At 36.4% G+C, this 13,716-nt stretch overlaps 2 protein-coding genes across 2 annotated transcripts in view; one reads left to right on the top strand and one right to left on the bottom strand.

The window, feature by feature from the left end:
- Positions 1–13,716, bottom strand: part of Vom1r47 (vomeronasal 1 receptor 47) — a 129,920-nt gene that overhangs the window by 93,599 nt on the left and 22,605 nt on the right. The gene's annotated exons all lie outside the window — the stretch shown is intronic.
- On the top strand, positions 10,669–11,613 carry Vom1r49 (vomeronasal 1 receptor 49). The gene has a single exon (NM_001008920.2). The coding sequence runs from the start codon at positions 10,693–10,695 to the stop codon at positions 11,611–11,613; it is 921 nt and encodes a 306-aa protein (NP_001008920.2). The 5' UTR covers positions 10,669–10,692.

Genomic DNA, 13,716 nt, shown 5'->3' on the forward strand with positions numbered 1-13,716 from the left:
TATCAGCATCTTGACAGCACACATAAAAGAAGAAAAAGAAGCAAATTCACCAAGGAGGTGAAGAAGCTAGGAAATAATCAAACTCAGAGCTGAAATCTACCAAGTAGAAACAAAAAGAACTATACAAAGAATCAACAGAACCAAAAGCTGTTTTTTTTTTTTCAGAAAATCTACAAGATAGATAAACCCTTAGCCAGACTAACCAGAGGACACAGAGAGTGTGTCCAAATTAACAAAATCAGAAATGAAAAGGGAGACACAAAAACAGAATCAGAAGAAATTCAAAAAATCATCAGATCTTAATACAAAAGACTATACTCAACAACACTTGAAAATCTGGAGGAAATGGAAAATTTCCAAGATAGATTGCAGGTACCAAAGTTAAATCAGGAACAGATAAACCATTTAAAAAACCCCATAACGAACAAGAATACCCTTGGCAGGGAAGAGAGAGGCAAAGATTAAAACAGAGACTGAAGGAACACCCATTCAGAGCCTGCCCCACATGTGGCCCATACATATACAGCCACCCAATTAGACAAGATGGATGAAGCAAAGAAGTGCAGACCGACAGGAGCCGAATGTAGATCGCTCCTGAGAGACACAGCCAGAATACAGCAAATACAGAGGCGAATGCCAGCAGCATACCACTGAACTGAGAATAGGACCCCCGTTGAAGGAATCAGAGAAAGAACTGGAAGATCTTGAAGGGGCTCGAGACCCCATATGTACAACAATGCTAAGCAACCAGAGCTTCCAGGGACTAAGCCACTACCTAAAGACTATACATGGACTGACCCTGGACTCTGACCTCATAGGTAGCAATGAATATCCTAGTAGGAGCACCAGTGGAAGGAGAAGCCCTGGGTCCTGCTAAGACTGAACCCCCAGTGAACTAGACTGTTGGGGGGAGGGCGGCAATGGGGGGAGGGTTGGGAGGGGAACACCCATAAGGAAGGGGAGGGGGGAGGGGGATGTTTGCCCGGATACCGGGAAAGGGAATAACACTCAAAATGTATATAAGAAATACTCAAGTTAATAAAAAAAAAAAACCCATAACTCCTAAAGGAGTAGAAGCAGTCATAAAAAGATTCCCAACCAAAAAGAGATCCGGATGGGTTCAGTGCAGAATTCTATCAGACCTTCATAGAAGACCTCATACCAATATATCCAAACTATTCCACAAAATTAAAACACAAAAAGTGCTAGTGAATTCCTTCTATGAAGCCACAATTACTCTTATACATAAACCACACAAAAAACCCAACAAAGAGAACTTCAGACCAATTTCACTTATGAATATCAATGGAGAAATACTCAACAAAATTCTTGCAAACCGAACGCAAGAACATATCAAAACGTTCATCCTTCATGATCAAGTAGACTTCTTCCCAGGTATACAGGGTTGGTTTAATATAAGGAAAACCATCAACGTAATCCACTATATAAACAAATTCAAAGATAAAAACCACATGAACATTTCATTAGATTCCAAGAAAGCATTGGACAAAATTCAACACCCGTTCAAGATAAAAGTCCTGGAAGAACAAGAATTCAAGGCCCATTCCTAAAGATAGTAAAAACCATATACAGCAAACCAGTAGCTAACATTAAAGTAAATGGAGAGAAAATTGAAACAATCCCAGTAAAATCAGGGACTAGACAAGGCTGTCCATTCTCCCCCTGTTTCTTCAATATAGTTCTTGAAGTGCTAAACAGAGCAATCAGACAATGCTAAAAGAGCAATCAGACAACAAAAGGAGATCAAAGGGATACAGATTGGAAAAGAAGAAGTGAAAATATCGCTATTTGCAGATAATATGATAGTAAATTTAAGTGATCCCAAAAGTTCCACCAGAGAACTACTAAACCTGATAAACACCTTCAGCAAAGTGGCTGGGTATAAAATTAACTCAAATAAATCAGTAACCTTCCACTACACAAAAGAGAAACAGGCTGAGAAAGAAATTATGGAAATGACACCCATCATAATAGTCCCAAATAATATAAAGTACCTCAGTGTGACCTTAACCAAGCAAGTGAAAGATCTGTATGATAAGAACTTCAAGCCTCTGAAGAAAGAAATTGAAGATCTCAGAAGATGGAAAGATCTCCCATGCTCATGAATTGGCAAGATTGATATAGTAAAAAATGGCCATTTTAGCCAAAAGCAAACTACAGATTCAATGCAATCCCCATCATAATTCTAATCCAATTCTTCAGACATCTAGACAGAAATATTTTCAAATTCATCTGGAATAACAAAAAAACCAGGATAGCTAAAATTATCCTCAACAATAAAAGGACTTCCAGGGGAATCACTATCCCTGAACTCAAGCAATATTACAGAGCAATAGTGATAAAAAAAAAACTGTATGGTATTGGTACAGAGACAGGCAGATAGACAAGTACAATAGAATTGAAAACCTAGAAATGAACCCACACACATATGGTCACTTGATTTTTGTCAAAAGAGCCCAAACCACCCAATGGAGAAAGATAGCCTTTTCAGCAAATGGTGCTGGTTTAACTAGAAGTCAGCGTGTAGAAGAATGCAAATCGATTCATCCTTATCACCCTGTACAAAGCTTAAGTTCAAGTGGATCAAGGACCTCCACATCAAACCAGATACACTCAAACTAATAGAAGAAAAACTAGAGAAGCATCTGGAACACATGGGCACTGGAAAAAATTTCCTGATCTAAACACCAATGGCTTATGCTCTAAGATCAAGAATCGATAAATGGGATCTCATAGAACTACAAAACTTCTGTGAGGCAAAGGACACTGTTGTTAGAACAAAATAGTAACCAAAAGATTTGGAAAACTTCTTTACCAATCCTACATCTGATAGAGGGCTTATATATAAAACATGCAAAGAACTCACGAAGTTAGACTGTAGGAAGACAAATAACCCTATTATAACCTGTGGTTCCAAGCTAAACTAAGAATTCACAACAGAGGAATGTGGAATGGCTGAGAAACACCTAAAGAAATGTTCAACATCTTTAGTCATAAGGGAAATGCAAATCAAAACAACCCTGAGATTTCACCTCACACCAGTGAGAATGGCTAAGATTAAAAACTCAGGTGACAGCAAATGCTGGTGAGGATGTGGAGAAAGAGGAACACTCCTCCATTGTTGGTGGGATTGCAGACTGGTACAACCGTTCTGGAAATCAGTCTGGAGGTTCCTCAGAACATTGGACATTGAACTACCTGAGGACCCAGCTATACCTCTCTTGGGCATATACCCAAAAGATACTCCAACAAATAACAAAGACACATGTTCTATTAAGTTCATAGCAGCTTTATTTTTAATAGCGAGAAGCTGGAAAGAACCCAGATGCCCTTCAACAGAGGAATGGATACAGAAAATGTGGTAAATCTACACAATGGAATAGTGCTCAGCTATCAAAAACAATGACTTTATGAAATTCAGAGGCAAATGGATGGAACTGGAAAAAAATCATCCTGAGTGAGGTAACCCAATCACAGAAAAACACACAGGGTATGCACTCATTGATAAGTGTATATTAGCCCAAATGCTCAAATTACCCTAGATGCACAGAACACATGAAACTCAAGAAGGATGACCAAAATGCGAATGCTTCACTCCTTCTTTAAAAGGGGAACAAGAATACCCTTGGGAGGTGATAGCGAGGCAATGTTTAGAATAGAGGCTGAAGGAAGAGCCTGTCCCACATGTGGCCCATACATATACAGCCACCAAACTAGATAAGATTGATGAAGCAAAAAAATGCAGGCTGGCAGGACCCGGATGTAGATCTCTCCTGAGAGACACAGCCAGAATACAGCAAATACGTAGGAGAATGCCAGCAGCAAACCACTGAAGTGTAATTGGGACCCCCGTTGAAGGTATCAGAGAAAGAACTGAAAACTGAAGGGGCTTGAGATCCCATATGAACAACAATGCCAACCAACCAGAGCTTCTAGGGACTAAGCCACTACCCAAAGACTATACATGGCTGACACTTGGCTCCAACTGCTTAGGTAGCAATGAATTGCCTAGTAAGGGCACCAGTGGAAGGGGAAGCCCTTGGTCCTGCCAATGCTGGACTCCCAGTGAATGGGATTCTTGGTGGGAGTATGGTAATGGGGGGAGGTTGGGTTGGGGAACACCTATATAGAAGGAAAAGGAGAGGTTTAGGGGGATGTTCCATATGCAATTAGAATTCAGACAGAATTAGACTGTCTTCTCAGACAGCCAGGAGGAGGCTCTGAAATTTCACAAAGAGCAGAGATTGATGTCAAAGCATACCACTCTAGATATATGCTTCTTCCAATAAGGCCACACTTCCTAAAAATAAAACTCCCCGTAGGTCAAGCATTCAAACACTTAAGTGTATGGGGACCAGCACTATTCAAACTACCATAGGAACATATTTACACACACACACACACACACACACACACACACACACACACACACACACTCACACAACTGACTAGCTGTAAAATCAGCTGTCCTTGGGCTCACATCCTTACCCCATGACTCAAAGTTTTCAGTTTTTCCTTTTCTTTTATTGGATTCTTTATTTACATTTCAAATGTTATTCCCTTTCCTAGTTTCCTGTTTTAACCCCATAATATCCCCTCTCCCCCTGCTTCTACAGGGATGGTCCCCAACCCATCTACTTCCTCTCTCCCTCCCTCCACCATGCCCTTGCATTCTGAAGGATGTAAAAAAGTGTCCATTGTGATTCTTAATTGCTTCCTTGGAGTTGCTGATGTAACTTGCCCTTTTTTTGTTTTAGTTTGCTTGCTTCCAGGAACTCAGGACCAAGGTGTTGAAAAGTGACTTCACACCCTTGTGGAGATGCTGTCATGGATTTAGAGTTGAGTTGAAAATCACCAATCTTCTGGGATGGAATACTAGTGAATCATGAGCCTTTAAGTCTGGGGAAATATCTCTCCACAGTTTAGCAGAGACTCACTTGTCATTGCAACACACACCATCATGATATCTTTAAACACTAGGATAAGTGACCAGAGCATAGAAGTAGTAAACACTAAAGACTTTAAAAAAAACACTCCTTGAAGAAGCTACAATCTGCTCTCAGAAACATTTTATTTTCTTTCCAAATGCCTCCTTCATGTTAGTTGTACTTAAATCTTTATTGTGAATCTCTTTCTACAGATCTGCTGAAAGGAAGGAAAAAGGAAGAAAAAAGGAACAAAAGAAAGAAGTCAAGGTGAGCAAAAGTAATTTGATTTAAGGAGTGCAGACCTGAATGAGCTTTTGGATGAAATCGAGATATTTCAAACAGTGCCTAGCAGAATCTCTCCAAGCCTCCCTAAGCTGTGTGAACCATGAACCCTGTTCTCCCCATAAACTGTTACTGAGTCTTTATCACAGACAACACAGCGTTTTCTTCTTTCCGTTCTTCACATAGCCTCTGTCCTTCATTTTTGTCTCCTTCTACATCTCTCTATCTCTTTCTGTGGCTCTTTTCCTAAATGTTAGTTTTAAAAAGAAGATTTAATGGGGTTCTTCATTGTTTCTTTACTGTTGACACTAAGGGTCACAGCCAGAAACATGCAGTGGCTGGACATACCGTGATTCACATCCCCATCTTATTCTAAATTGCTTCAAGTACATCTATAGTTTTCAAACCTCACACTCACCAATTTATATTCTTCTGGAAGTGCTGCATCTGTTTTTGTGTCTAAGTAGTTAGATTATAGGAATGAGCGGAATGTAATACTAATATTGGAAATTAAATTTTTAACAATGAGAAAATTATTTTTGTACTAGAACAAAACATACAATTTATGGAAGATTGAGATTATGAGATAATTAAATGAATTACAAGTAAGGGGTAAATGCAAGAGATATACATTTAATGTCTTGGTACTTTAGCTATTTTGAAATATGATAAATGTTTTTCGAATTCTGTTTCTATGTTTCATTAATTATACCTGAAATTTGTTATATTGTTGCAGTTCATGTGTTTTCTCCAAGGACACACATACAGTGGTCTTCTCATATGAAATCTGTCCACATAGGCCTTTATACTTTTGAAGAATAGACACAGGTATGTTTGACTTTCTCTATTCCTATTGTCATAGTCACTGTCTAGAATTCCTCAAACTATCTATACCTGCCTGATATTAGGGATTTCTGTTAATACATGAAGCCCAAACCAAAACAACAAAAACAGAATGCTCTACCACATTATTTACTTATCTAACACTCTTTCAATTCTTCATTAGGAACAAAAAGAAAACTAATCTTTGTGACTCTAAATTTGTTATCACTAAGTTAAGAGCCCCTGGCACTTTAGTTGAATGCCATTACTAAGCTCTACAACATAATGTGAACTTCTCATATATTAACCACAATCCCCTTACATTGATGATTAGGACTAATGTCAAATATTTATCATGTTAACCTTTGCGAGCATACAGTTCCATAGTATGAAAGATGATCCTAATATACTACAGGTGATTTCCAGGAGATTTTATCACAAACCCAAATCTAGGTGACCATGAGTCAAACATCTATCACTTTCTCCTTGCAACCCCATCAATCTTCATTCTAGTGTCTTTTAAATTTTCATTACATTAAACCATATATTCATGGGAAGGCATGTTCACCTTAAACAAGATGCATGTGTGGAGATTAATAAATATGTTTTGTGAACTTGGACTCTCCTTCCAACATGAGATCCTGGATGGAATATTAATCATCAGACAAGGTACAAAGCACATTTACCTGTTGAGCAGTCTTGCTGACCTTCATCATTTTAGTTTCCATATTTTTTCTGGTCACTGTAATTACCATATGAAAGAGTCATGGAGCAGTATAGTGGGACATAGCCCTTAATAGGATGTCTGCTGTGCTAATCTATGCTGTAATATGTATCACCATTCTTTGTACAGGATAAATGCTGTACCATTATACATATTCATCATGTTGTCTTCATGAGATTTGTTGCTGATGGACATGTGGAATGATTGCATCTCTCATTTTTTTTGAGTGACTCAACTATATATGATCTGTGACTAAGAACGTACCTTTCAAGGCATAGATTTAATTCTTTTTAAAATTATACTAATGATTGTAATTTGTCAATGAAATAGCAATGACTCCTTTAAATGAAAATAATTTTCTATGCATAGAACATATATACCAAAAGAACTTTTAGAAAGGTATTTATAATAGCACCAAAATTAATAAAGCATAAGAAGTTGGTTCTAAGAACTGCATTGCTTTTTTAGGAGGGAAAATAATTTAAAATAAATTCTCTAAAGCACGGTAGAATGTACATTCTAGAAAAATTTCAGGTGTACAGACAATACTTTTTTCCTCAAATAATTCCATGCATAAAATGACAACACAGCCACAGTATCATCAGAAATCATGATTCCAACTATCATTCTTCTACAACTTGACATGCTGATAAACATTTATACAAAAAGAGTAGGACTATAGCGCCATGGCAGAGGGTTCAGTTTTCATTCATTAGACTCTAGGTTTGGTCCCCAGTACTTCTAATATAATAAAATTCCTGTAGAAGAGAAATAATACAAGAATGGCCATGGCAAATTTAAGTCTGGAGCAGAAGACTGTAGCACTGAATTGATTATTCAAACTATCATTATTAAATAGAAAACTTTGCTACAAAAACCAAATCTTCTTAAAAATTTGCTTTTTTTAAAAATTGTAATATCATACATAGTATTTGATCTTGTTATGACATTTTCAAACAAATTTATTTTTGAGCCTGTTCTTTCACTTTCCTCCTTCACTCTCCAGAAACCCTCTTGCCTCTTTTCATAGCCTTTATAATCCTTTTCAGCTTATTGACACATCGTCCTATTACCTCCCCTTGATTCCTCAACACCTCTGTTTTCCCCTTATCCTTTTTGATTTTTTTAGCCCCAATTCACTTTTTCTCAACAGTTACTACATAAGAACATTGTGATCTATGCCCACATTTGAAAAAGAATGCTTTTTTCCTGAGTCTGTGTCACCTTGCTGAATTCTTTGCTAGTTCATCTACTCCTGAAAATTATATGATTGTATTTTCTTTTAAATATGAACAAAATTCCCCCTTGTATTGATAATGCACTCTTACTATTTGCCTATGTACATCTAGAATTGACATCACTTCCTTGTCAATGTGAATAAAACAGCACTTTAAATGGATGTATCTCTGTATTAGGACACAGAATCCTATAGGAATATGGCAAAATTATATAGCTATATTACATTATAAAGCTGGTTTAATTATTTGAGAACTCTTTTCATTTACTTCTATGAAAATATAGTAATTTACCATCCTACTGGTATAGAATGAGAACTTTGTCAATCATTGTCAACATTTGTCATTGGTATTCTCTTGATACTAATCACTCTAAAGCATGTGATGAAGTCTCAAACTATTTGTAATTGACATTTCCCACAGAACTAAATAATACGTGAATAAAAACACAAAACAGAACAAAACATTTACTGCACATTTGTGCTTCATTCATAAGGAAATCCTTGCCCATTTCATTAACCTGTATGTTGACTAAAAGTTTTTGAGTGTTTCATCTTTTTTTCCCTTGTACACTCTAGGGTATAAGCTCCTTCATGAAATATGAAAGTCACTGATATTTCTTTTGCACGTGGATTTCATGTATACTTGGCTGGTAGGTTTCTTTAATGTGCAGAATTTTTTTAATGCAGTTCAACACAGTAAATCTTGGTATACTTCCTGTACTATTGAGTTATTTTGCCTCTCTGCATCTTATATTACTAAAATGTTCCTCAGAGAATTTTATCATTTCATGTTTAGAATAATTTGACATTGATTGTTATGCAAGGTGAGGAGACATAGAGACAATGCAAGTTGTCTGTATATGTATGTCAATTTTATACAAACCAACTCAGGATCAGAAGGTCTGGGCAACTAGTCACATCCAACATTCAAGTAAGAAATGATTGTATCTTTGCAAATTCTTCCTGAGAACTGTCGAGACTCTGCAGGCCAATGGCAGAGAAAGTCAGACTCCTCCTTTCTTCTTACTCAATACAGATCATTTACCATGTGGCTTCTTATCTTCTCATGTCCCCAGATCCTTCTCCAGCATTTTGCCATTAATAACAAGTGTTGATGACCCAATATGTTAGAGATGCAGTCACACTACAGCTAGAATTTGGTAATTATTTTTCAATTTTGTTCAAGGAAAAAAAAACTTACTTGCATGATTTCTACGTTTTACTTTCCTGTAAGTCTGCATTAGGGTTTTTATTTCCCCATATGCGCAGCCCTTAACCTTCTGCCTTTTTTTATGTTGTATTTCAATACCTGTTTATATTAAATGTGAAGATTCCTCCTTTTAAATTTGTTTTGCATCCCATCACTGCAGTCCCTTAATCACTGATGATGGTAAGCCTCACTTTTCACACATTATGGACATTTCTGAACTGTTTAGAGGCAATTAATGCAAGTCCTGAACCAATTTCTTATTTGTTTTACATTTTAGATATTTTCAATTTTACTTTTAAATATTCTTTTTAGGGAAGAGAAATAAGTCTTGATTAAAATTGTATATGGCCTCTGGTCTCTGATGGCATTCACCTTCCTCAACACACACAGACAATTAAAAACAAGACAAATATCAAAATAAAATATTCTTTAAATATTCTGAATGTTTATCATTCATCATAAATAAGATTTTTCAAATATTTTCTGGTTTTTTTTGTCTTGGTGAATTTCGAATTCTATTTAATGTGAATTTCAGAAATAATGAACTATTTTAAAAATTCTTTATTTGACAATTGACCACAAATCATTGTGTTTAGGCAAAAGCAATAAAATATCTTTTTTGTTTGTATCATTTTTTACTTTTTGAGAATGTGATTCTCTGTGTATAACTATGACTGTTCTGGAACTGTCTCTGTACACCAGATTAGGCTTAGAATCATAGTTCTGGTAAAATACAGAGTTGGAGGCTCACAGCAAACCATTTGACTGAGCATGGGGACCTCAATGGAGGAGTTAGAGAAAGGACTGTAGGGACTGAAGGGTTTTGCAACACCATAGGAAGAAGAACAATATCAACTAAGCAGATTCCCCCCCCACCCCAGAGCTCTCAGGGATTAAATCACCAAACAAAGAGTATACATGGAGGGCCCCTTTGCTCTAGCTGCATATCTAGCAGAAGATAACATTGTGTGGCATCAATAGGAAGAGAAGCCCTTGGTCCTGTGAAGGCTTGATTTCCCCAGTGTAGGGGAATGCCAGGGAGATGAGGTGGGAGTATGTGGGTTGGGTGGGGAGCACCCTCATAGAAACAGGGAGAGGGGGAATGGAAGGGAATGTTCCAGAGGTGAAACCTGGAAAGGGGATAACATTTGAGATGTAAATACATAAATATCGAATAAAAATAAAAGAATCAGTTCTGTATGCTTCTGAATCTTGAGTCATAAGATTAAGGCATGTACCAACACATCCAAGAAAAACTTTAAACTTTAGAAAATGTATCCAATATTTTTTATTTTAGTAATAGAAAAATATTTATTTTTGCAAAGTAAAAGTTTTCTTCAGTGGGAATGCTATATAAATGAAATGAATGATGACTATTTCATTCTAGTTAATTTTATGAAATAATGTATATTTAATGTATTTCCAGGATTTTTTGACCATAATAAATTTATTTCCTTTTTCAATAGGCATGAAAATGACTTCTGCAAACTTAGCAATGGGGATATTCCTCTTCTCCCAGATTGCAATGGGAATGATTGGCAATTCATCCATACTATTTTATTATATCATTTTGATATTCACTGGGAAGCATTTAATGCCAAAAGACCGTATTATAGAGCACCTGACATTTGCCAATTGTTTGTCTATCATCTCAAATGGCATTCCACAGACTCTGTCAGATTTGGGATTTAAGGATTTCCTAGATGATACTGGATGTAAACTGATAATGTTTATTTACCGAATAACCAGGGGGATGTCTCTGTATGCAATGTGCCTATTGAGTTGCTTCCAAGCAATCACAATCAGCCCCAGGAACTCCAGGTGGATGATGCTTAAACACAGAGCCACAAAGTACATTGGTCTCTCCTGCTTAGTCAGTTGGCTTCTGCACCTGCTTCTAAACATCACAGCTCCAATAAAAGTGACAGGCCCCATTTCTAGCAAAAACGTGACAAACATGTTGAGTTATGGGTACTGCTCATGGTTCACTTCTAGCAATGTTGCAACTGCATTGTATATGTTCTTATTGTGCTTCTACGATGGCTTGTGTCTGAGTCTCATGGCCTGCTCAAGTGTTTCCATGGTGAATATCCTCTACAGACATAAGAGACAAGTCAAACATATCCACAGTGCTCAACATTTTCTGAAAGTCTTGCCTGAGGACAGAGCCACCCAAATTATTCTCATCCTGGTATGCACATTTGTCATCTCTTACTCAATCTCTTCTATTCGTGTGATCTTTTCAAGCTACACTGAGAAATCAGTGCTATGGGGAGTGAGTTTATTTATATTTCTAGAAATATGCTTTCCCATATTTTGCCCCTTTGTACTCGTCAGCAATATCAAGTGTCATTTCAGACTGTTTTTACCGTGTTGTGGTAAGAGATAGCTCTCTCAAAATATTATTTGATACATGCTCATTTTTCTTGCTGTCATATTATATCCTTTTATCGAATATAGATCAGTAAGTCTATAGTTTGAAGATATTAATTGTCTTTTAACTGACTCCTACTGATATGTATTTTGATCACTACGTGTTTTATCATAAAGTTTATTTTTTACAGAAAATATTATCCAATAAAGAACAACTTTCTGATTCATAGAATCACCACAATATATAAACTATTATGTGTTATTACACAAAATATGGAACATTAACAATATATCTGGGGACCTGAACACACACTGTCTCTCTCACTCTCTCTCTCTCTCTCTCTCTCTCTCTCTCTCTATATATATATATATATATATATATATATATATATATATACATACATACACACACACACACACACACACACACACACCACACCACACAGAGACACATAGACATAAACACACATATGTAAAACAATTGGTTGTACACATATTCATATATGTGTGTGTACTTTTAATTTTATGGGTTTGTGAATTTTCTCTGCATGTGTGTCTGTGCACCACATGTGTAAAGTATCTTCAGTGAGCAGAAGATGCATTAAAAACTATAAAACTTGGGTTGGGGATTTAGCTCAGTGGTAGAGCGCTTGCCTAGCAAGTGCAAGGCCCTGGGTTCGGTCCTCAGCTCCAGAAAAAAAGAACTGTAAAACCACAGTTACACATTCTTGTGTACGAACATTGAGTGCTGGAGTTAAAGCCTGAATCTTCTGAAATAGCAATCAGTGCTCTTAACCACCAATCCATCCTTTACACAATGAGGGGTTTTTATCATTTAAATTATTTTAATGTTTTTACATGTGTGTGCCTCAGCATAACTATATGCATCATATACAATATCTGTTGCCTATAGCTGCAAGAAGTGCATGTTCGATCCCCTGTAACTGGAGTTATAGAGCTACCTGATGTGCTTGCTAGGAACTGAACTCACTTTATTTTCCAAAATTATTACTAGTTTCCACACTTAGCCATCTCTCTAGCTCCAAGCTGTTGTTTATTACTTCTCATGTATAGGGACTACAATCATTCAAATATAATATGACCTGAAAATGTTGCAGAAAAATGAATGTGTCAGCAGTTATCTTAAAAATAGTTGTCAGTCAGTCTCAGGAAAAATATTGTATTTTCTTTCATGTAAAATCAAGGAACAAAGAGATATCAGAGGAAAGTATGAACTACTAAGAAGAGGAAAAGTACCATAGAGTAAAAATGAGGTGTATAAATGAGATAATGAAGGATAAATATGTTTCAGTCACAAACTGCATAGATATGAAAGCATCACAATGCAATCCATTATTTTGTACAATTAACGAATGCTTTAAAATATAAAATAATTAAAACCTGCTGCTACTTCCTGCTACATATTTGGTTCATTTCACTAAGGTAAATATTGCCATGCCTCCATATCCTACTTTCTAAAACATTTATCAAAATATTTTATCTGTGTATAAATTATTATCCTATGAATATATTTGCATCCTCAGGAAAATGTACCTCTGGGTTCTTCCTTTCTTCTGACAAACTACATTAGTAATGTACTTAATTTATAATAACTTTTGCTAAAAGAAAATTATCCTTTTTCTGCAAAGAAGAAATATACCCTTCAATCCCCTAGAGTCTAGATATGGCAATAACCTAAGTACTGGCCATGGATATTCTAAAAGCTCCATCCTCTCCAAGGGGACTGGAACATGTAACACATGGACCTTGGTGGAGAGATCTTCAGAATGTGGCTTTAGTGCCACTTGCAGTGAAAATATTGGTTTCTTTAAAAAAACACAGAAATACTATAAGTATATGTTGTTATTTAAATCCAGGTGTATGACATGGGGCTGCTTTAGATTATCCATAACAGCTGACTATGGTTCGTTGTGCTTTAGCAAGGAGCAACAGATAGTTTCTAACGTTGTGTAGTGTTTGGAATTCTGGTGAATTCTTATAAGGTATTTAAATGCTAGGGCCCTGAGAGATATGGAGGGTTGTTGGTTGATTGTTGGCCTATAATTGCAGTTTATTAAGTAGTCGTGTACAAAGTAGAAAAACAAACAAATGTTAGATA

This window comes from Rattus norvegicus, chromosome 1, assembly GCF_036323735.1.
Source record: "Rattus norvegicus strain BN/NHsdMcwi chromosome 1, GRCr8, whole genome shotgun sequence".
Taxonomy (NCBI): Eukaryota; Metazoa; Chordata; class Mammalia; order Rodentia; family Muridae; genus Rattus; species Rattus norvegicus.